This window comes from Nothobranchius furzeri, chromosome 18, assembly GCF_043380555.1.
Source record: "Nothobranchius furzeri strain GRZ-AD chromosome 18, NfurGRZ-RIMD1, whole genome shotgun sequence".
Lineage (NCBI taxonomy): Eukaryota > Metazoa > Chordata > Actinopteri > Cyprinodontiformes > Nothobranchiidae > Nothobranchius > Nothobranchius furzeri.
The window spans coordinates 19,834,556-19,859,821 of NC_091758.1; the positions used below are offsets into that span (position 1 = coordinate 19,834,556).

The window sequence follows — 25,266 nt, forward strand, 5'->3', positions numbered from 1 at the left end:
TGACTGCAGAGTTCTTACCTGAGAGTTTTCTGATTTTACCATAATGACTAACCAACTGGCCTCTCAGATCAGTAGATGAGACTCAGCTACAGAGACTGGGACTGGTGTCAGGGACTCCTCTGCTGGAGAGAAAATGAAGATGAGAATCAGTAGAGAGAGAAGCAAGCCAACAACTTCATGACTGCTGGGATATGACAAACTATTTGTTAACCTCAGTGATAAAATCTGAGTGACTTTAAATATAGGACAGAATATTAGTTGGTTTGTATTTCACAAATATCACAGAATCTGTAATATCGATAAGAATATTATTACTTGAAATTTAAATAGGCTATTCTATTTATTTCATATGCAGGTATTGCACACACACCCGGACACAGGAGAAAGACATTCTTGAACAGGGCATTCTGTCACCAAAGCCAGCCATTTCCGGTGATAGCAGTCAGCACCACAGCATAAAGCCATTCACCCACAAGTTATTGCTGCAGGAGAAAAGGCTCAAGTTCCTTTTTTGAAAATATGTGTTTTCTAATGAATTTAGTTAATTTTAGGAGTTGTTTAGTTGATGCTTTGAATGTTTTAGACAAAGCAGCAAATCCTGGCAGCAATGAAGTAAAATTTATTTCAAACAATTGCTTTATTGTTTGTTTGAAAGTTGTTAATAAAGGCTTTTGAAAAAAGTATCACAGCGACCAGCATCCCGGCATGCATTGCGATCGATGATGCAATGCTCCCTGTCTCAATTCGGCAATTATTTGCACACTTGTGCACCACGCACTCGAACCCTACTGCACACTTTCTCCAAGCGCACTTTGCTGAAGACCGCAGGGCGCAGTGTGAGTATTGAGATTGGGCCCAGGCAGGGCAGATTATGTCTGGATGACACCTATGATTTTATTTTACATTTCCGGGGTCACCCCTAAAAAGTTCATAACGTTTTTCATTCTAGTGAATTTGCGAGTTCCACATTAGCCCAATCCCAATATTGCACTTCCATCCCATTATTGCACTTCCATCCCAATATTGCACTTCCATCTTTGCGCCCTTCAATTGTGTGTTCCAGTCTAGTGCCTAGGGTGTCCCTGATCCTGTGTGGAAGTTGACCACGTCCCTTTTGCGCCCTTGATCCACACTTGACAGTATTACCCATAATCCATTGCCACTATTATTATTTAAAATAATAGCCCAAATTGCTTAGATGTGTAAAATAAAATCTAAAAGTCTAAATAAAGTGATATTAAGGCAGATTTGTTGTGGTGATCCAAGACGTTCTGTTACAGACATAGCTCGGACCATCCGCTCTTCTCATTCTCACAGACTCTGTCACATTTGTGCAATACCTGCATTTTCTTGAACAGCGGATTTTTCCCCTTCTCCACTCCTCCGTTGTGTTTTCTCTTCATCTAGATTGTGATAAAAATGGTGCATGCCAGTGCACCGAGCAACAGGGAGCAGGTGTCACATAATATAACCATCCCCGTGTCACTGAAGGAAATTCAGATGAGCTACAGAGCTGTGTGTGTTACCAGGACGGCAGTGCAAACTCCTGCTGAGTTTATTTGCCAAATGCAGGAAGGGCCAAAGTGCGTGACGGCTGCAGAACCGGAGACTGCAGGTTGATGCCTGCACCATCTCTAGCAGAAGCGTGAATCTGCAGCAGCAGCAGGCGTAAATTAGTGGTTTCCAGCTCTTCAGCCGTACCTTTCTCGTTGGCAGGGCCGTGCAGTCAGACACCTTTGAAAGGGCAGGTGCTCCAAGTGGGCTGCATGGTGGCGCAGTTGTTAGCACCGTTGCCTCGCAGCACGAAGGTTGCAGGTTTGAAACTCGGCTGCGGCCTTTCTGCGTGGAGTTGCGTGTTCTCCCCATGCATGTGTGGGTTTCCTCCAGGTACTCCGGTTTCCCCCACAGATCACAACATGCCCTATAGGTTATAAATTGTAAGTCGCTTTGGATAAAAGTATCTGCCAAATAAATAAACATAAAAATCAACATAAGTAAAAAAAGGGGCACTTAGTTAGAGCAAAACTAAACAGATTCACGATCCAACAACTTAGAAAATTCAGATAGTGAGACCCTTGGGTTCAAACAACATGATAAATTAGGAAAAGTATATAATTTAGTGTCATTAACTGAAGTTAATGTTAGTTCATAAATAATTTGTTTTAGGTTTTAAAGTTGAATATCTAGAGATGTTAAAACCACATTTTTGCCCCTGATCTGAGTCCAAGTTGTTTGATTTTTAAATATTTTCCAATACTGCACGAGTCCTGTTCTGATACCAGGTGATGCAATGCATTAAAAAAGAAAGAAGTTGTCTGTATTTGTCATTTTGTTATTTTAGCTTTACAAGGTCAATCATTTAGGAAGTACATTTAACAGTTCTCAAGATTCAAGATCATTTATTGTCATTGCACAGGTGTACAACAAAATTGACTTTGCGTTTACTAAAGACAGCTCTAGTAAGAGGTAGTAAAATAAATGCAACCACAGAAAGTTATCCAGTGTGATTTACAGCTATGTTAGCTGAGATCTTTTTCCTGTCAGTAGAAAACTCTCGATCCCATTCCATGATCTCACTGAACTAACAACCAACCTAACAACAACATCCTTTGCACAAAGGCACCGTCATACCATACATGTCTCAGAGAAACTTAGAAGGATCTTCCCCAAACACAACATTCTGGTAAACCCAACAACACCCTCAGACAGAAACTGGTCCATCCAAAAGATAAATGCCCCAAACAGAAGCTCAGTGGCGTCGTTTCTGCAGTCCAATCGAGTGAGGACTGTCCAGGGGCCTCATTTATCAAGCTTGCTTACGCACAAAACGAGGTCGGAAAACTGCGTAAGCAACTTTCCAAGCAAACTTTGGGATTTATAAAAGAAAATGTAGTGGAAAAATGTGCGCAACTTTAAAGGTTGGTTTATGCTTGACGCGTCCACGAGGTTCGCACGGCTCCGCGCGGAAAAGTTGCGTCATTTTAACAACCACACCCCTCCACCACACCTCCGCACAGCCCAGAATTTCCACAACGCGCACCTCGGAAAATTTCTAACCACGCGGACGGACGGACGCGGAAAAACATGGCAGACCGGCAAGAACTAGTATGGCAGAGGTTCGTAAATACAGACATTTGTATGATTCAGCTCTCAGAGATCACCGTGATCAACATGTTGTTAATAATTCTTGGAGAGAAATAGCTCGCACTGTCAGAAAAGACGAGAACGCTGTTAAAAATGCTGAAATGCCGTGTTGTAAACAGTAATTTCTACTTCTACTATGGTGTAGTGTTGGATGTTTGTCGTAGAGCTCCATGCTGCCCCATTCAGTTTGGGAGAATATTGGCTCACCGCAGAGACGAGCCGCACGAACCATGAAAGCTGCGAGTTGTGAAGCGGGTTCCATCCGCGAGCCGCATCACCGCGCGGAAAGTGAATGCATCAAGCATAAACCGAGCTTTAGTTGATCAAGGACCTGGCTTACACACGTTTTGGACATGGAGAGCACCTGCAGTGCTGCTGCTGAGAAGGATAAAATTATGAATTCCAGCAGCATTATCACTTGTACTGCTTCGTTTTAACCCCCCCCCCCCCCCCCCCCACACACACACACACACACACCACCTGAAGCGCAGAAAACTGAATGAGACAGAATGAGTCTGTGACAGTGTGAGCGTCCTGTAACTGTGGCCCGCTTGATCATGCGACCGGGCCCAGGAGGAATACATATATGGAAAAGCTATTAAATCTCAAATCCATGGCACAAAACAAGTGGAATTAGAAAATAGCGTTTTTAGCCCCAGTGACTTGCATTAATTTTTTTCGTTCTTTCGTTCCATGATGCAGAAGTGACTGAAGGTTGGTTTATGCTTGACACGTCCGCGAGGTCCGCACGGCTCCGCGCGGAAAAGTTGCGTAATTTTGCGTCATTTTAACAACCACGCCCCTCCACCGCGTCTCCGCAGGGCCCAAAATTTCCGCAACGCGCACCTAGGAAATTTTCTAACCACGCGGACGGTCGGACGCGGAAAAACATGGCGGACCAGCAAGAACTAATATGGCAGAGGTTCGTAAATACAGACATTTGTATGATTCAGCTCTCAAAGATCACCGTGATCAACATGTTGTTAATAATTCTTGGAGAGAAATAGCTCGCACTGTCGGAAAAGACGAGGACGCTGTTAAAAATGCTGAAATGCCATGTTGTAAACAACAGTAATTTCTACTTCTACTATGGTGTAGTGTTGGATGCATGCCGTAGAGCTCCATGCTGCCCCGTTCAGTTTGGGAGAATATTGGCTCACCGCAGAGACGAGCCACATGAACCATAAACGCTGCGAGTTGTGAAGTGCGTTCCAGCCGCGAGCCGCATCACCGCGCGGAAAGTGAATGCGTCAAGCATAAACCAAGCTTTAGGCTCCCTATAGGCTTCAGCTTGAGGCGGCTGCCTCCGCATGGTCCTAGCACCTGACCTGTATCAAAGTACGACAGTTTAGGACAGTAAAATCCAACGAAAGACCGGAAAAAGGGCACTTTGGACAAAAGGGGCAGGTGCTCAAGCACCCTCCAACCAGCAGCACTGCCTCTCACTCTGCCACTAAGCTACAGATAGCAAACGTTGCGGGCTATGCCTGAGCGTGAACGTGCATGACGTCATCACGCTGCAAGAAGCAGGCCTATTCGACCCAAACACACTTTTTTCTGTGATTTTACAGGAATACAGAGGCAATCACAGGAAAAAGGCCAGGGATCATTCTGCAGGACCAGGGCATTGAATGTATGAGGAAGACATTTTAAATTTCTGTACATGCATTGGTTGTTAAATCTACTTATAGTCCCTGTAAGGAGACAAAAAGACCAACTCACAGCAAGGACATACATTTCACTTTTGCTTTATCTAACAAACACTAGGGGGTGCTAAAAGCAAGCCAGAACTGCATCGTATCCCTTTAATTGTACCCACAGAGCTAAATCCTTGCAACAGTTTGTCTAGATATGTACTCTGTTTAATTAGACATAATTAGACATGTCTGTAAATAACATTTCTTGAAAACGTAAAGCTTTGTTGACATCTATTTATTAAATATTCACAAGTACAGGAAACAGAGGCTCATTAAATACTTCAAATAATCATATTAGTGGTAATATGATAATAGTAAGCATAAAGTTATGACATTCAAGGTAACCATATAGTGTGGAAATATTTCTGATATTGAAAGATGTTTCTGGTTTTGCTGGGAATAAACATTTCACCTCAGATCAAACAAGACAAGAAACGTTCTCTCATTCTCACGCGCGCGCGCACACACACACACACACACACACACACACACACACACACACACACACACACACACACACACACACACACACACACACACACACACACACACACACACACACACACACACACACACACACACACACACACACACACACACACACACACACACACACACACACACACACACACCTAAAGAGTGAACACCCAGTGTCGCCCAGCGACTGGGTCGATGATTCTGAGAAGTTTTGTCAGGTTTTAGTTGAACGGAGCTGAAATGTACCTGGCTGGTTTAAAAATCACAAATGTTACAATCAACCTTAGAAATGTCCCTCTTGTCAGAGACACATTCAGGTCATTTCTTGTCAAAATAATAAGATACAGACATAGATATTGTTTTTTTAGGAACAAACAAACAGTTTCATGAATGAAAAGTTGTGCTAAATTACACATTGTATGTCCTGAAATCTGAGGTGGTAGAATGATCATGGCTTGCATGAGCAAGAGTAACAGGCTGTTTTATAGTGTTATAGTGCTAGAAAGATATTTTATTTTGAAAAACAGGTGCTTAACTGTTGAAAAGCTCAAATTTGGCCTTGCAGCATCCAGTCAGTACACATGCATGTACAGCACATACCTGGAAGTAATGATGCTGACCATGAGGAGCAGCAATGTAGTATCGTGGTGTGATTTACAATCACCAGAGAAAACAGTGGAAAAGGAAATCCTGACTGATTTTGTTTCAGAAACAAATCCATGGTAGAGTTGATCAATGCTAAAATCTGCCCTTTTTATGATAGAAAAAGTGTAGCAGCAGGTGGAGTTAGGCATCACAGATGTTACAGTTGACTCTGCTGAAGCAATAGATATACTTTTCTGTAGCAAAGTTTCACAATAGTTTAGGTGAATGGGAAAAGGCACACCCATGAAGCTCAAAATCAGGATAGCACCCTATGATCATGATGGAGATATAAAATTATACCGCTCAAGGCTACAGAAACAGCTCAGAAGACTCAAACTCACCATAAAACATTTCAATTACTGTTTGTATTTCTCGTTTCCCACCTAAACAATATTTGATGCAGAAATTCCCACCTTCTCACATTGAATTTCCTTCAGTTGGTACACAACCTTAAATCTGAGCTAACTTTAATTATGTCCCAACCTTTATTTAGAGAAATTGTAGAGCTCAGTAGTATCCTGGTCATGTTATGATTGAGATTTGCTGCTGACGTTTATTTAGCAACAGATCGGATCTTCAGTTCTTATTTCACACGATTGTATGAATGAAATCATGAACATGAACACGATGTTATACTTTTGCTCGTTGCGCCACCAAACACTTCAGTTTTAGAGTGCACACAGAAATGCTATTTTCAGTAATGACTTGTAAAACTGAGGTATTTTCACATCGTTGACAGTTGGTGGAAAAAAACAGAAACACTTGGCCTTTGGGCTTTAACACGGTACGAATAGAAAGCTAAGCTGTAGACTTTTAAGTACCGCTAAAATATGTATTTATTTTATGACTTAATGGCAACAAATTTCACATATTTAGATGTCAAAACTTTCACTGGGAGTGTACAGCCGATGGCGTGGTCGGCAATGGTCAGCATATAACTGTGTATTTGGTTCCAAATAGCAAATCCTGGCCTAACAGAACAATTATTTTCTATTTCTTATGCTTTGTTTCATGTGTGAGAATCGGTTGGCCACTTTTGAGCCGAGTGGTTCATAGTTTGTTGTTCTAGTTGTGTCGTATTAATTGTCTAAGCTCTATGTCATGAAGCTAAAAACATTCCAGTGTCTCGCCTCCTGTTTCTTTAGTAGAAAAGTGAACAAAATAGCCTCTTTATCTCCAAAAAATCTCTAAGCTGAAATTTTAAAGCAAAAAAAAAAATCTTTCTTTCTGTTACTATAGGGAACAAGGATTAATTCTCACAAAAAACTCTTACCATCAATAACTTATTTAATAAACACCTTTCGTAATAGATTATTCCAGTAACAATAATACAAAACTACCAGTATTCAGTCACAGTAAAAAAAAAAACCAAAACTATGCAGAGCTGCTTTAGCACCTTAATAAAACATCTTCACAGTCATAAAACCAGTTTATCTCACTTCTATATGATACAAACATATACAACCAAAATCCATCACCTCCAGTTTTACAAACTGCACTGCAGAGAAAGGTTAAATAAAGACTTTACTCCAATGCTGTAATAATAACAATAAAAAAACTGAAGTTTCACTTGAGCACAGCCACTAAAATAATAAAGCTGTCATTTACGGACAAATGAAACGGTTGAAAGTTGGACTACCGCTCTGATCCTGGGTTCTTCCAGCCTCAGCTCACCCTCACACACAAAAATACTTTCTTTCTTACATTTTGGCTTTAAATGATTCACTCAGAGCAAAAGGATAAAACGTACTGAACTATGTGAGAAGAGTGAGACAGAATCATCCACAATGACAGAAAACTCCCTTTCAGAAAGAGTTTGACATTCTGGGAAACATTCTGATAAATGGACTCTCAGAAGTTTTCCGTTTCTAGCCCTGGAAACTATTATTACCTTTAGCTTTACTATTAATAATGAAGCTGTGTCATTCCTCTCATCATCTCAACCCAAATGCAGATTAGCACATGTCTCTCAGTGCCAAAATATGATTTATAGCATTTAAAATCCATCTGTTTTACATGAAGATTAAATTTAAACTACCTCTGACCTTTTTAAGTGCTGTCAAAACACAAGTTATGGGTGGCGAAGCACCGCATGTGTGGAAATTGTCCTGCACAAGTTTGTACATGTAAAAGATATGGCTCAGGATGGTTGGCATCTCGCTGATGAGGAGAACGAAGGAGAGATCGGAGTTTTGACAGGTGGGAAGGGGAAGTGGGAAATCCAGAGGAGGGTTGTCCTTGCTGAGGTGAGTCTTCAGCATACGGAGCTAGTCGGATCTGCCTCCCCGGGGGTGTAAAAGTCAGGGATGGGTAGACCAGTGTGCAGTGTGAGCTGAATAATAATAAAAAAAAAACCACTTTTACAATATTAATTAACAAAAATGTAAAAAAAAAAAAAGGATGGTCAGGATGTTTACTGTATTGTTTTGCCAGTAGATGGGAGTGTTGATCTGTTATCTAAAGCTTTGATTGGGAATCTGGCAACAGTAACCCCCATTTAAAAATAAATACAACAATTCCCAGATAGCTGAAATGAAAATGAGGCTCTACAGTTTCATTCCTCACCTGTACGTTCCGGTTGAGGCTGATGGCGGGGTAATAGGTGCCCTCCAGGCCTTCGAAGGCAACTGGACCCTGCTGCTCATCGTTGATGAGGAAGATGAGGAGCCCGCGTGTGAAGTCCAGCAGAACCCCTATTGTGGATCCTTTAGTGATGCCACCATCCGTCCTGCAGTCACACAGATGAAAGTTTTATATTTGTACTGTTTATTATTATTCAAGCTAACAATTACACGTTTCTCGACATTTCAACAGGAAAGTAAGTGTTTCACTGAACCACATTTATTTAACACACATATGGGATCCATTTTTGGTAAATGTGAGACAGGCCCTCATGTTCTTTCTGGAATGGGAACTCTCCCATCAGGACCTCTGATCTTTGCCTGAACCAAGTTAACCCTACCAGGCTCAAAATAAGTTTTGATGACAGGACGAACAACTAAGTCCTTCAGGGGTACTTCTGATTTAATAAATGCTAATGAAATACGTACGTGTAACCAGGTAGGTAGGTTTTACCGCTGCAAATCTGCAACGCCTGCCTCCAGAGGGTTAACTCTGCAGTTCTTTAATTGTTGTTCCGCGTTCTTTTATTAACGGGATATGATGCATTGCTTTTTGAGATCTTTTGGCCTTCGTGTTGACAGACGGAATGTAATAAAGACCAAATTTACTGGTTTTACAACAGATAGGCAGTGATATACGACACACACACACACACACACACACACACGCACGCACGCACGCACGCACGCACGCACGCACACACACACACACACACACACACACACACACGCAATAATCATCAATAAAATCCTATTCAACACATAGTGAATCGTCCTCAGATCTTCGTACCTGTTGGTGTGTGAGTTGTTGTGCATGAACCAGGAGCGGTTGTTGTCCACGTACATGGCCCAGGCCTTGTCGTCCTTCCCCAGCATCACGTCCTTTAAGACGTCTCCCCGGGCGATGCCAAAAGCTGGGTCGGGATGGTTGTCATAGCGATCGATTGTCATTTCCCAGTAATGAACGCCACGGGAGAAAGCGGAGCTGCCCATCACCACCCGGTCATCGTAGCTGTTGCACGAGATGGTCAGGTTGTCGTTGGAGAAGACGATGTCTGGGTGAGCCGAGGCCGGGTCAAAGGTGAACCATGCAACTGCACAGCAGACAGTAAGAGTACCTTAGGACTGGAATTATGACTGCAGGAGGGAACGTGATGACTGACATGACATGATTCTGGGTGACAGGCTAAAATTATTTGAATGGAGAAAAAAAAATGACAAAGATGAGAGGAAGATTCAGCATCACTAATAGGATCTCACAGAGTTAATTATCCTCATCATCAAGCTATACGACTTATATTAAACTAACTTATGATTATTATACTTAATCATTTTAAAAAAAGGAAAACTGAGTCAGACAGTCTGCAAATATCTGGCTTCTGCTTAAATTAAACCAATTTAACAAAGCAAACCTTCTCTTAAAGACATTTGACCGCCTTCATCCTGGACATCCAGTTTCAAATGTTGCCATGACGACATCATCAACTTTTCAGCTGAGACCTGTGGGTCTGAACTAAAAATAAGCTTCTTTTGTTTGTTTATTTGTTAAAGAAATTACATTAGTATTGTTTTTATTCTTTTATTCATAAAAATGTCCCATTTATACTCTCGGAGGGGGTGGGATTTAAAACAAACACTGCAGCCAGCCACTAGAGGGTGCTTGTTTGCTTGGAGCTGAGTTTCTAAGTTTTCTCAAATAGAAGTTTGGTCAAATTTTCTTTTTTTTTTTTGTATCGTTTATCAAAACTATCTTTGCAGTTTCTTATAAGTATGTGTAGTTTTATTTTTATAATTTTTTTTTCTCCCTGGGCTGCCACCTTACCGTGGTGGAGGGGTTTGAGTGTCTCAGTGATCCTAGGAGCTAAGTTGTCTGAAGCTTTCTGCGTCTGGTAGGGTCACCCATGGCAAACAGGTCCTAGGTGAAGGATCAGACAGAGAGCAGCCCGAAGACCTCTTATGATGAATTATATAAATGGAAACCGTGTTCACTCGCCCGGTGCCCCTCTCTGGAGCCAGGCCTGGAGGTGGGGCACGTTGGCGAGTGCCTGCTGGCGGGGCTTTCACCCATGGAGCCCGGCTGGGCACAGCCTGAAGAGGAAACATGGGTCCCCCTTCCCATGGGCTCACCAGTCGTGGGAGGGGCCAAAGGGGTCGGGTGCAGTGTATGAATTTTCTCCAAAGAGTGGCTGGGCTCTCCCTTAGAGAAAGGGTGAGAAGGAAGGTCATTCGGGAGGGGCTCGGAGTAGACCTGCTTCTCCTCCACATGGAGAGGAGCCAGTTGAGGTGGCTCGGGCATCTGGTCAGGATGCCTCCTGGACACCTCCCTGGTGAGGTTTTCCAGGCACGTCCAACCAGGAGGAGACCTAAAGGTAGACCCAGGTCACGGTGGAGGGACTATGTCTCTCACCTGGCCAGGGAACACCTTGGGATTCCCCCGGAGGAGCTGGCCCAAGTGGCTGGCGAGAGGGAAGTCTGGGCCTCTCACCTTAGGCTACTGCCCCTGCGACCCGACTCTGGATAAGCGGATTAAAATGGAAATGGATTTTTTTTTCTTAGAACTGTTTCATCCTTCAAAGCAGATGCTAAATTTGCTAAATGGTTTGACTCAGTTTCAGAAAAACAGTGTTTCTTATAACATCTATAGCTTATCTTATCACATTTCTATTGTCCTTACACATAAATATGGTTGTTAAGCAGGTGGGCCTTTGGTGTTTTTATGGGCTCCACTGGCTTTTACTACAGACCTGATGTGACGTATAGTTTTATTACCTGGAATGATTTCCCCGCAGAAATAAAACAAAGACCGTTATTAGAAGCCTGTCATAAATGTGTAATAGGTGGAGCCCACAGCGCAGCAAACGGCCCCTCTGCTGGTTAGAGAGTGACGACCTCACTGATGAAACGGGCAATGGCCTGGAAGGGATTAGTGTGGTCAGTGCCATCCATACCTGTGCTTATAGACTGAATATCACATGGAGGGACTCCAGCTGGAATGAGGAATCAAGAGGGAGAAGAAGGAGTAAAAAATTTAAAAATAGGTCGGGGAAAGGAGTGAAGCGATGCAGTGATGCAGAGGGATCAGGAGGGAAGGAAGAGAGCAGATTTAGTTTGGGAAGCTGGTTCAGCCTCAGCGGCATAAAGACCAGAGGCTGTCCCCAAAAACAAAACCTGAAAACAACACTAGAAGAACTTAAGTTACAGAAACCTGAATTTTTCCTTCTTTGTACAAATAAAACTAACACCATCAAAGCTCAGTCAGCCCTGTGTGAAAGCTGCAAAAGACATCTAAGAGGTTAGATCAGGTAGTGCTTTCTCCATCAGATATGGGTCTGGGCTGGCTTTCGTGTCCTGTGATGATGAGGAGCTTCCCTACCTATGCAGAGCAGCTTTCCACTAATGGGAGGGTTGCAGCAGGGGTGGATTAATCATGAACCAGCTGGACGGCACTGGCTTAAAAGGCTTAAACAAGTCAAAATCCACAGCTGCTGTTAGATACTAACAATGATTAAATAGAAGAATGATTCAGCATATCTGAAATCACATTGGTTGAAGAAAGTTTCAGCTTTGAAGACAATATTTTAGTCTGGCAGCAACTTTTTATTATTATCTGCATCTTCTGGAAACATTAGTTTGCAGACGAAAGAGAAAGAGTCGAGACTCAGGGGGAAATATCTTAAGATGAACATCAGGAGCTGCGTATTTCTTCTGAGGACTGTTAACCCTCTCAGGCTCGAAATAAGTTTGATGAAAGGACGAACAACTAAGTCCTTCAGGGGTACTTCTGAGTTAGAAATGCTCATGAAATACGTATGTGGAGTAACCAGGTAGGTAGGTTTTAACTGTTGCAAATCTGCAACGCCTGCCTCCAGAGGGTTAAATGCAAAAGTGAGCAAATTTTGGCGGTAAAATAAAAAATGTTAAATCTTTATTTATTCAAGAGAAGTTTTAGGCATGACTCAAAGTTTGGTCACCAGCCTAAGTCATTGATTATGTAACTCTACTTTAAAATGTTGCTGTTAGTCTAAAGACACAAAGCTTGATTGCTCACCAACTAATTCATGAGGGTGGTCTCAGATGTTAGCTGGTAAAGAAACGCTAACAGTATTTGAGTCTCGCCTCTTTCTGGTTTCAAACTTAGCAGGATTGAGCAAATTCAGATACAGACTATCTTGAATCAGATGAATAAATCAACTAAAAATACTTTAAACTGATTAGCTGAGATCAGTTGCAGTTTCACATTATTGCTTGACTGCAACAGTCTAAAAAGAAGAGATTTGGTCAGTTTCTGTTTTGAAATCCATTGCAAATTAGATCCATTTCAATTGAGTTTTAAATAAACTGCAGTTGAATCCGCATGAAGTTGAAAACACATAAATCTTAAGTATTTAATCACTTGACCGCTTTAGTTTAAATAGTCACTACGTGTTTTTCCATAAGGACCTGCAAGGAGGAGACGAAGCTCAACGTACCCTCAGACGTCTGCATGATCAGCGTCTTGCTGTACTGGCCCACTCCACTAGCGTTGAAGGCCTTCACTCTGGACTTGTACGTGCTGTTGAAGTGGAGCCCGTCCACCGTGCAGATGGTCTCCGGCCCCACATACACCTCCTGTAGAGACATGCGGTGCTTCCTGTTAATTTACCAGATACGTCTGGAGCACAATTATAAGGCCATGGAGTCCCTCTCGGCTCTGGTGTGTCCCATAGGGATTTAGGGGCGGCAGCAAGAGTTGGTAGAGTGAACATAATGTGGGCTGCTTCTGCCCACGATGCTAAATAAATAGACACACAAGTAGCTGATATGACGTGTTTTGGTCAGACTCAATGAGTCAGAATAGAAGAGGATGAAACAACTTCTAAAATGATTTGGCAAACAAGTTTTCTGGCAGACGTTTCACTTGACATATTTGTAGTCATCTGTATTGAGATTATTTTATGGATTTTTGCTATTAAACCCTTGGATTATTCTTACCTGCCTGCTCCTGCTTCCCATTTGACTCCATTCTTGGGTCCCATTTAAAACTTTCCATAATATCAAAGCTGTTCTGTAATTTTTAATATTTAATTTGAAATACCCACCTCTTAAAGAATGATGAATATGAAGGCAGAGTGGTTAAACACAGGAGGAACCAGCAGGTTTTATCTAACAGGCATAGGTAAGAAGACAAACAAAAGATGGTGGTCCTGAAACACCACACGGGTGGTATCAGGTGTGTCCATTTTCAGCTACAACATAAAACACAACAAACCTGGCCTGATCTGGCATTGTTGCATACGGAAGCCCATTCCCACCACTCAGATAAAAAAAAATATTATCTCATAATTATGACTTAACTATCTCATAATTATGACTTAGTATCTCATAATTATGACTTAGCATCTCATAATTATGACTTAGCATCTCATAATTATGACTTAGCATCTCGTAATTATGATTTAGCATCTCATAATTATGACTTAGCATCTCATAATTATGACTTAGCATCTCGTAATTATGATTTAGCTATCTCAATATTATGAGATAGCTAAGTCATAATTATGAGATAATTTGTTTTTTATGTGAGTGGCGGGAATGGGCTTCCACAGTGCAACTGGGGTTGTAAGCCTTAATATTATTAGTCCAACAGCGTGGATTATTTTACTTCATAGCCAGCTTCAGATAGCTTGTGTTAGCATTAGCTCGTTGTAAGTAGGGTTGCGGCAGGTTTGTTTACAACTGTTGTTATTTCACTTTCAACCAGTAGGAGGGAGAAGCAGGAAGCACATTTAGCAGAGGTGTGACCAAGTCACTGCTTTGCAAGTTACAAGTAAGTCACAAGTCTTTCCAGCCAAGTCTCGAGTCAAGTCCAAGTCAATGATCTGTAAGTTCAAGTCAAGTCCAAGTCTTTAACTTTGAATTTTTAAGTCACAATCAAGTCATCTGTCCAACTTCAATTTAATGACAATGATAATAAATAAACTCCAGAAATAAAGCAACAAACAGAAAGTGCAACTGAAGTTGATCATAAAGTGCTGCTGCATTTAGCCGTACAACATCAAACTCAGAACGAAGAATGATTTATGATTTTTGTCCATGTCGTGCTACTTTTGTGCTAAAATATCAAATATGCTCAAGTCATCATCAAGTCAACAGATGCAAGCCAATTCAAGTCGCAAGTCATTGGTGTTCAAGTCTGTGCCTGTCTGTCTGTCTGCACATCACGTACTTCTGCTGCAGCTTCTGAGATTATCACCATCACCGCCATTTCAACACATATTTTCTCGATTCAACAGACAACACAGCTACATTTTCTGAAAGGGGGGGGGGGGGGGTTAGTTTATGAAGCTGGAAAATGTTGCTGCAGATCATGACCACTTTACTGTAAAACCAAACAATTGCTTTCCCTTTGCATGCTGGGAAGTCTCAGCCTCTGGGGTTTGTAGGATTTTGAGATTAAAATGTATCCCTCACCAAAATGAGAACAAAAGTCAGAAGAAAAGGACTCATTTATTTACCGCTCTCTGTGCACTAATAAAAGAAGATTTTAAATGCTTGGCTGGGGGCTACATCTCAAATGTGACCAGACATGGATATCCTCGACTGTTGTACTGAAAGAATCACTCAGGAGGTGCAAGTCGCCTTCGTAACAAAGCAGAGCCTTCACCATCTAACAAACTGTGTGTGTGTGTGTGTGTGGGGGGGGGGGGGGTGTAATACAAGGAGGGATTACACTGTGAACCTCTGCATGGAGATGGAGACGGCTTTGATCCTGGATCAGGATTCTTGAATCGTTCCAGCGGACAGCTGCATTACAAGCCTGTTCTCCCGATGGCATGTCATTCAATGCGACGCTGAGTCACATGACCCTTCGGCACAAAAGGGCGGGTCCCTCACACTTGACTCACAGGACACAAGACTTTGCTTTCACATTCCCAGGAACTGTGGCCTTCTTGGCACCAAATGAACCAATCTTTGTTGCTGAACATGGAAGGCACATCCTATATAGCTGACTTATTTCCCAACTGGGCTGCCATCTCATAAAAAGTACCCGCAGAGGGAATCTTACCCTGAACGGCCCCCCGTTTCCATCGTCCAGCTCCAGAATGTATCCCTCAACGACGATGGTGGAGAGAGGCGGCTGTTTCCACGACAACGTGGCGCTGTTGTTCTGTGTGCAGCATTCCTCTAGCTGTAGCATGGGAGCAGCTGGGACTAAGGAGGCGAAAAAGCAGGTCAGATTACATCCCACTGAGATACACACACACACACACACACACACACACACACACACACACACACACACACACACACACACACACACACACACACACACACACACACTCTTATCTTACCTTTCATCTGTACGAAGTCCAGCTGGTGGATGGTTTGCAGGAGGGGTCCGCTGTCCAGGGTGAGGTCAAAGTCACTGGTCATCCTCGGGGTGAGGGTTCCCTTCCCCCACTGACCCTCCGTCATGTGTACCCTCCGGATCAAAGCGTCAGAGATCTGAGGCAAGCAGGGGACAAATGAGTCTACAAATTCACGGCCAACACAACAAGGACAGGACACTTACAAATAAAGCAATGTAGAGTGATCAAGCTTTGAGCAAAGTGCAACATATTTGTGTTTAAGATGGTCTTAGTTTAAAAGGCTGACATGAAAGCTGCCTGGTGAACTTCAAAGTAAATAATCACCAACCTTCAGAAACATCAAAGGGACTATGACAAACTCAAACATCAAAATTATATTTTTTCCTCATGAATATTTTATTTTTATGAAAGAATGTTGCACCTTGTTAAAAAGACCTGAGAAAATGTGTCTGCAGATGTGACATAGGAGTCAAGTACATAAATGACATCCCCTCAGTCGCAAAATCACACCTTTATAGCTTCTAAACTTTCAAAAATATTGATTTACCTGTTGAAATATTTCATAGAAAAGGTCAAAAATGTAAGTTAAAGTGTAATTTTACCGCCCGTTTCATCAGATACACACCCCTACCTGGTGGTAGGGCTGTGCAATTATAGGTGAAACTCAAAATCTTAGAATATGGTGCAAAAGTTCTTTTAATTTCAGAAATTCAACCTAAAAGGTGAAATTAATATATGAGATAAACTCATAACATGCAAAGCCAGATATTTCAAGCTTTTATGTGGCTATAATTGTGATGATTATGGCTTACAAAGTAACCCCAAATTCGAAATCTCAGACAATTAGAATATTGTGAAAAGGTTCATTATTCTAGAGTCATTGTCACTCTCTAATCAGCTGATTAACATCTACAAATGTTCCTGAGCCTTTAGATGGTCTCTCAGTCTAAGCTGAATTTCTGAAATAAATTGATGTTTACACTATATTTAAATTTAGAGTAAATCTATATTTCAGTTTTTAACTTTGGCTATAAATTATTACAAAGGGAATAAAATCAAGAATAAAGTAACCCTGAATCTATCATAATCATATTCTGCTTTGCAAGCACACAACACTTCTGATGGCAAAACTCATGCATCCTGTGGAGAAAATGGTAGAATGAGACCAAAACACACCACTAGTGTGAATAAAACATTAATGCCTCCATTATTTCAGGTATGACCCCCCACCCCCCACCCCCCCCACCACCACCACCACTCTATGCATCCAGTGACAAGTCTCCATTTTGCTCTATATCCAAGCATCATCTCTTGGAAAAACAGTTTAGCACAGTTACTCCCCGTTTGGACATTTAGGCTCCCGTAGTGGCTTTTGTCTGCTTTTAGAGCAGCGTTCACGTGACTGATCATTCAAGTAGAAGACTAACCTCTTCTAGATCATTTGACAATTTCCATCAAACTACATGTGGCCATAAAGCATCTAGTTGGAGAATCAGAATTAGTTCCTTCACAGGAAACATGCCTTATCCAGTGTCATACATGTCTATTGCCTTCAGGTGGTAAGGGCCAATTTTATTTATTTTTATTGGTATATTGAAAATAAAACACTATTCTATAGTTGTTATATTAGCATTACAAAATAAACATTTCAGCTTTAAAAACTTTTTTCGTTGTTAGTACATCTTTCGGGCCTTAAAGTCGGCGTTTTAAAACAACGTATTTTATTTGTCCTAAACATAGTTAAACTTTTGCACTGATTCTAGTGTGAAATTTTACTTTGACTTTATAAGCAATACCTTTATAAGTTTTAGTCATCACTAAGGCGCTCTACTCTGCCACCCGCTGACACAAATTGGCACTGGCAGTCTTCTTAAAATACGAACTCTGAATATTGTTCTATATAACTTTAATCTTGACTTGAATATTAAATTAACAACGATAGGTTTTTTTCCTCTATGATCAAACAGCTCTGTACCTCACCACAGTCAGATGTTCTTTTGGGGTCAAAATATGAAAGAAATAAGTTCTAAATCAATATTTCTGTTCAACTATCTTCTTTAGATGTTTAACACGATCTTGTAAATGTGCGGAGGAGTTATCAGCATGAACTCAGGGACTTTTGTACCTGCAGGAAACCGCTGGGGTCGTTCTCCTTGATGACCTCCAGGCAGTACTCCATCAGTCCCGTGGCCTGTCGCAGCTTCACCGTGCAGTGAGAGATCTGATCCCGAACCACCTGGAGGACATCAGTAAAGGGAGGAGTCACAATGGAGGAGAATATTTAGGAGGATCGGTTATTAATCACAGCAAAAGGAACGTGACAAGAAGAGATCAGAAAGCATGAAGGAGACAGAAAAACACAGATTTGACTAAAATGTTAATGAGGTTAAACCAACCAGGAGGAAAACTGTAGCAACGAGAATCAGGATTATCGGTTCATTTCCCTCCTGTGACAGAATGGAGGAGGCAGAAGGGACATTGTTGGCTGTTATTGACGTTAGCGGCTGGAGAGTGACCTTTTAGTTTTACACGCTAACCGAGAGAATCGTCATCATGAGTTACATCATGGACCAATGGGAATAGAAGCTGCGAACAAATGAAGCAAACATTTCTAAAATAATGAGACAGCTCATTTGGCATCAGGAAAATAATTTTTTTTTGCTATAATCTTGAATCCAGCTTGGAACCATATTGTGTCAACAAGAGTAAAACGTTCTTATTTTACTGGAAGACCGTTGACTGGTCTGGTTGTTTCTTGATGGTTTTTGAGGTGGGAGATTCCCTGTTTCTCACGGATGTCCACAACCTCTCTGCAACAGTGTGAAATAAATGGAAATGCTGGACTTGAGGTTGCTAGGAAACAGAAACTTCAGTGCTGCCTTCTGAGAGGCTCTGAGGCTAAACAGAAAGGAAAATCCTTTACAAGCAGCAGCACGGAGACCGACAGCGTGCACGAAGATGATTTGCTGATAACTGCAAACCTCCAGCAGGTTCTGCAGCACAGATCCACAGAAAACATGAATCCTAGACATCTGGATGCTCACTGGGGCAGTCAGGAGGGAACATGTACCCTCAAAAATAATGAATCATAAGAGTCCAAGAGATCGTCCTTCCATAAATAACATCACATACAGAGAATCCCAGATATACGTGTGTGTGTGTGTGTTTTTCTGTTGTAGACGTAGTTGGCAGCCTTTTTTAATCATTGATTTAAACAACAAATCTGATCAAAAATAGTCTTTTTGACTCATATCTGATGGGAGGTGAAAAGCTTTGATGAAAAGACGTCATCACCGTCCCCTCTCACTTGGGTTGGACCATCAGGTTGGACGAGGACAAGATGAGTCATAGCAATGGCTCTGGTACACATCATTAAACACACACACGTGTTAAAGTAGATTTGTGGCACATTGAGAACAAAGTGTCTACATTTTGGCCGTGGAGTGAATTTGTTTTAGGCTCACTCAGTTTTAGTACAAGCTTTATGAGAGCAAAACTGAAAAAACTGGACTAAATCCAGCAAACACGCAGTATAGAAAACCTTTTTTGTGTTTACAAAAATGAACATTTTCTATTAAAAAATGGGAAAAACCAAACAGATTTAGTTAATGTTGCATGTTTCATGCATTTTTCATTAGTTTGAAATAAAACAATTACATGATGATATCATTCACTGCTGTTTTTGTGGGTAAAGGTTAACAAGATTATTAATAGTAATATGAATGGCCTCAGTTTGGAGAAATGGAGTTTACTGATAAGCTAACGGCTATTGTGAGCAGACTCAATAACAAAGGGTTTTGCAGCTCTAATAAAATAACTTCAAGCTACAAACTTTCTGCAGCATTTTTTCTGTACGTTTTAAACCTTTTAACTGAAGCCTGTGTTTAATTTCCCAGTTATTTACATGAGGCTCTGTAGTTGTCTACTAAAACCATCAGCAGATAAATGTAGCCCTTCTGGTGAGTCTGGCAGCCCCATCCTGCTGAAATAATCATGCATTTTGTTAGCAGGAACTGGTGCAGAAATTCAGGGGATTTGAGACATTTAAAGACTCTGCGCTTGGACTAGCTGTTAGCTCATCAATCCTATAAAACTCGTACGCTAACCAAGACCATTCAGAATGATTTCTGATTATTTCTGTAGTAGGTAATATACCAATTATCAATAACATATCTACAGAATCACACTTAAAAAATACATAAACACATTTTAATGAACAACAACCAAGTCTTTCATTTGAACTTGTTTCTAAAGAGACACTAGGCAGTTTTGGCTCACTTTTAGCACCCTCTAGTGTCCAGTTAATAGAACCAAAAGTGAAACTTAGCTCCTCGCTTTGCATTTGTCTTTTTTAACACCTTAATCTAACAGCTGAAATGATTCCTCAACCTTCATTAGGTTCTACAGGAGTGGTTCATCACTAAATTAAACAAATCAGCTGTGCTCACGATCTAAACATGCAGGAAATGTGCTGGAAGCAGACTGCAGCACAAGGTATGTCAGCTCTACTTTACTAAATCCAACAGGGACCAGCTCTCTGAAGTTGCAGGTGCGATATTCTGGACCCAGAGGGTGGTGGAGGTATGAGTGACATTCCATTAACCCTATAAAGGGTCATTTTAGCCCATAGTGGCTCATGAAAATGTTTCAAAAATAGGAAAAATTTGCATTATATGCCTTTAAAAACAACAGAAACTAACATATTCACACATAGCGATGTTTACACATTGCAAATTCTCTTCTCACAGCAATAATGAGCCACAAAAACGTGGCCCACTCTATTTAAAACCTCTCATTTTACAAAAACGACGGCTGTTCTGAATGTTATTTATTCAGGAGAATTAATGTTTACAGCAACGCCACTAATCCCGCCTTTTAACGGAGAATCAATCAGCCAAATGACCGTGTTTCACCTCTCTCACCGATATGAGGTTCTGCTCCAGCTCTGCTGTCACTGCTGGGCAGAAACATCCACAACCTGCAGTGGCCTGGCGGAGCTCCAGGAAGAGCTTCCCACTGCTGTCCCTGCATGTTAAACAAGCACGCTCCTTGTCCATCCTCTGCAAACTCAGCTGATTTTGTTACATCTTTTCGTTTTTGTCCTCTCAAATCTACTGCTCACAAGAACAGCTACTCTCAGCAGCCACCTCTCCTGAAACCTGCTTTGAATCAGCTCCTCACTAAGATAAAAAAAAAACATCTGCCAGACGCCGACATTGCTGTCTGCCACCTGATTGCTGGAAAATCATTGTGAGAAAGGCTCATTTATCTGAATGCAAGCAAGAGGCTTCAGCAGCACGAGGTGTGGTGCAGTGGAGGAAATTTAGCATCTTGATGAGAACTGTGGGAATATAGTTGTCAAAATTTCAAAGAGAGGTGCAAAACAAGGTTTAGGGAGAGTAAGACATGCAGGATGGAGGGTGGAGGCTGATTCTGGTGGATGGGGCAGAATTCCTACACCGGGTAAGCACAGCGGTAGCAGAAACCCAATACGTCCAGGTCATTGTCAATTATTGTTGCTCCATTCAGCAACACTGCATCTATTATATATCAGCTGGTGTGTTTGAGGCTTAGAAGCTGTTACACGATGAACTGGATCTGCAGCTCTTTGTGCCTCCTTCCTGCTGTCCTTACTGGGCCACTGCAGCCCGTTTGGCCTTCAGATGCCATCTCATTCTGGCCAGGACCGTGCATTTAAAAACAGACTTATTTTGTTTAGAGTTTAATGATGCAGAATAGAAATAACAGGGAATTATGAAAGGAAGGAGAAAGCTTGGAGCATTAACTGTATTGGATGAAAGCAGGAATAATCTGAGAACACTGATGGACAATGGAAGAGACAGACGCCACATCCACTGACGCTCTGCTGTCAGCGAGGAGCCACAGGAGTGTAGCTTTGGCATCAACAGGGGGGTGAGTGTAGGAGGGGGAGCTGCATGAGTGGAGAACATAATACCAACAGGTCTCAGTTTTATCCCACTGCTTAAAAGCTAGGGGTTGGAGGACTCTCAGCAATTGTCCACTTGATGAACGTAAACAGCTAAGATGACCATCACTGCTAATTAATATATTTAAAAAAAACTTTGTTTGTTTTAAAGTTGGAAACTAGAAAGCAACTTCAGTTTACTGTTTGAACACTGGAGCTGAATTACTGAGAACATTTGATCTTCTCCATTGTTAAATGTGAGGGGTATCTATAGGAAGAGGGATTCCTGGATAAATTAATCAAACAGTGAGATGACGAGGATTCTGGAGGTTACCACACGGGAACAAAAAGATGCGTCCTAATTAACCAGCCTGCGTGGGCGTAGCGTGGAGGAGACATTTGGTGGCAAACGGAACATTCTGATGTCATTCTGAATCATTTCTTGCTGTAATCAGCTGTTGTCTGTGGAGTCTGAATTGACACCAAATGTGATCTAATGACAGGTAGCTCTTATCAAAACGTGTCACTGTTGGTGGAGTTTATGTTTTAAAGAAGCGTCTTCTGATTCCTGGAGTTTGACCCCCGCTCTGTTACTTGACCACTGATTCTCATTGCATCTTCCCTGCCAAGTATTTTTACTTCATCCTTGACCCTTGCCTTTCTTGATCACGTAATTGGATTTTGGCTTGTGGGTTTTTATTGTGGAGTTTTTCAAACTCTGAGATGCCTAAAAAGAATCCACACACAGAGTGAAGACATGTGTCTGTTCAGTAAACTCCTTTTCTATTGATGCTTACTTCTTTGGTGAGGGTCATCAGTGTAAATCCTTACAACAGAAGTGTGTATGGAGGAAAACCAGAGGCAGATCCACAGTATCTGTGCTGTAGAAAGACCTATTTTGTTTCATTTCTGGCTTTTTTTTTTTCAATTTTGCTTTCCAAACCAGATCTCCTAGAAACAGGGCTCTGCTCTCCTTGCAGGAAACTCCTGAAGGAATTCTGATTAATTATCCACCGAGTTTCCCAGCTGAGATAAATGGCTGCACGGACGCAAGACTCTGAAAGTAAAAAATCTTAATCTTCCAGATTAAGTATTCATGTTCAGTTTAAAACCTTAAACTCAATTCTTGTGCATACAGCGACCACCGCAGCCTAAACACTCACTTTGTAATGATAAAACTACGTATGAGGTTTAAAATCCCTCATATTGTGACAAAAATCTTGAATTTTTTTGTTCAAACACAGAACTGACTACGTTTTACATTTCCAGGCGAATGGATGAAGCAAAGCGGCAACTGTGTCTGTGTGGGCGTCGGCTTTTGTGACCTGTACATGTGACGAACCTTCAGATAAATCAACCCTCCGCCTCTGCCGTCTCCTCCAGTAAACACACGGGCTTGTCCTGATGTGATGAGAAAAAAAAAAAGAACCTGACTCATGCAATCAAGGACTACCTCTTACCTCCACGGGTTCTCAACAACAAGCTCAACAAGTCTCGTTACTATGGTGATGGCCGAGGCTACAGCAGCAGCGTTGAGAGCAGGTGGGATGCTGTTCTGTGCTTTTCATGCTTTAGCCAGTCAGTACCATGGCAGTGTCAGAGGGGCGTCTCATCCCCCGGAGGCCACTGAACGCATCTCATTCGATTACAGCTGCTGGACGACTTTGGGCACAAGCTAATGAAGCAAAAAGCACTAATGACTACCTGTGTAGACAATGTTTCCAGTGCCCATTGCTCTATTCTCCCTGTTCTCCACCTTAAATGAGCTCTGCTGTATTTAAAGGAGATGAAGGTCATAAAACCAAGAGTTATTCTGCATCATAGCAACAAATTTGTAGGAATTCCAACAAAAGCAGCATAAGATCACTGCTAAAAATCCCAAATATCCGATTTATTATAAAAAATCCCCCTGCATTAGGATTCAGTAAACTGCCATTGACGACTAAAGTTGCATTTGTTTACTGTGTGGGCGTGGGAACGAGCCCCTGCACCGTGACTACAAACATCTCAGCTCTAAAGCTGATCTCCGTTCACGTACGTCACACGTCACGTGACCAGGAAGCAGAAAATCCGTGTTTTTTTTGCGCCGCTGCTGTAAAAACAGCGAGGCGTGAATCGGAAAAGCTCCTGCTGCTCAAAATTCGACAACAGATTATGAAAGCATGCAGATTCTTCCTGATGTAAGAGGTCAGTCCTACTCTTTGTTTTGATAGTTTTGGCGTTGACGTCATCATATTGCGCAACGTTCTGTGACTCTTCAAAAAACAGTGAAAATGCTGAAAAACGCTGGCAGCAAAGGGCTTTTCTGATCAGGAAACGGCTGGCACTGAATGAGTTAACTGACAGGCACATTCCCACACATGCAGCAGGTCAGAATGTCCATCCATCGTCAAATACCAGTACATTAAAGGTATTCTACCATAGCCATCTAGCAAGATTAAATTTTCATCCTTTCTTTTATAGACAAAACGGTGAGAGCTTCAGCAGCATCTGTTGGAGAAAACATGCTTATTCAGCTAAGTGAGACTTTTTAAAGGTGCATGATGTAAGAATAAAGTAAGAGTGACATCCTGTGGTCAAATTTGGTTACTGCAGTCCATTTTCTAAACCAACAAGGGACTCCCCACTCATTACATGACTTTCATGGCTGTTGCCAGCTGCGAATTAGCATCAGAAGAATCTTGATGACGAGCGAAGACAAGTCACACTCTTTCTGTCGGGGGGAAAATAATCCATCTTTCTTACCAACACTCCTTGCCAACTTGAAGAACACTTTGCAAAAAAAAAGGGTCATACACAGTAAGTTGATAAATAGATAAATCGTTGTAATATTGAGTTGTTGATAAATAAAAAAAGGTGGCTTGAGATCTTTTTAGAGCTGACTTTTTGTTGCTTATTCACCATTAGCATTGCTTGCTCGACATTAGCCTCTAGCCTTCTTCACCCGATATCAAAGTAAAACAGAAAGGATGCTGTGGCTTCTAGGTCACTCCTGTTTACTGGCTAACATACTGTCCACAATTCTATAGCTTTTTGCTGTCCAGAACTGAATTACAAATGTTGATTCAGCAGTGACAGCTGGTGCAGACTCGGCAATCCCGTGGACTCGTCGACTGTAAACAAAGACTACGTCCCTCTTTGGCCATTTTGAAAGGAGAAAAACTGACAGCACCCCCCCAGCCGGCTGAGAAGGAAATCTGCTTCAATGTAACCATCATTCAAACATGATTAAGACTGTTTTGTGATTAAAAATTCTTACATAATGATCAGTACCTTTAAATTGCTATTTGTATTTTTCTCATGGATGAGCAGGTGTCTCACCAATCAGCTGACCACATTTTGTGTAAAGATGTCGCATGACTGTTGCAGAGATCGACCCTGATGCTGAAGCCTGAGTTACAATATTA

General features: G+C 41.7%; 1 protein-coding gene across 2 annotated transcripts in view; it reads right to left on the reverse strand.

Moving 5' to 3' along the window:
* Positions 1 to 8,000: 8,000 nt before the first annotated feature.
* Positions 8,001 to 25,266, reverse strand: part of trim9 (tripartite motif containing 9) — a 37,198-nt gene continuing 19,932 nt past the window's right edge. Inside the window, exons 4-11 of one of the 2 annotated variants that reach the window (XM_015969463.3) lie at positions 18,059 to 18,169; positions 15,916 to 16,069; positions 15,630 to 15,775; positions 13,054 to 13,192; positions 11,533 to 11,571; positions 9,375 to 9,678; positions 8,529 to 8,691; positions 8,001 to 8,295 (exon numbers count right to left, since the gene is read on the reverse strand). In XM_015969463.3, the coding sequence (XP_015824949.3) occupies positions 8,218 to 8,295; positions 8,529 to 8,691; positions 9,375 to 9,678; positions 11,533 to 11,571; positions 13,054 to 13,192; positions 15,630 to 15,775; positions 15,916 to 16,069; positions 18,059 to 18,169 (1,134 nt within the window). In that variant the 3' untranslated portion in view covers positions 8,001 to 8,217. The remainder of the gene's footprint in view (positions 8,296 to 8,528; positions 8,692 to 9,374; positions 9,679 to 11,532; positions 11,572 to 13,053; positions 13,193 to 15,629; positions 15,776 to 15,915; positions 16,070 to 18,058; positions 18,170 to 25,266) is intronic. The other variant, XM_054741789.2, reaches the window with a different exon arrangement.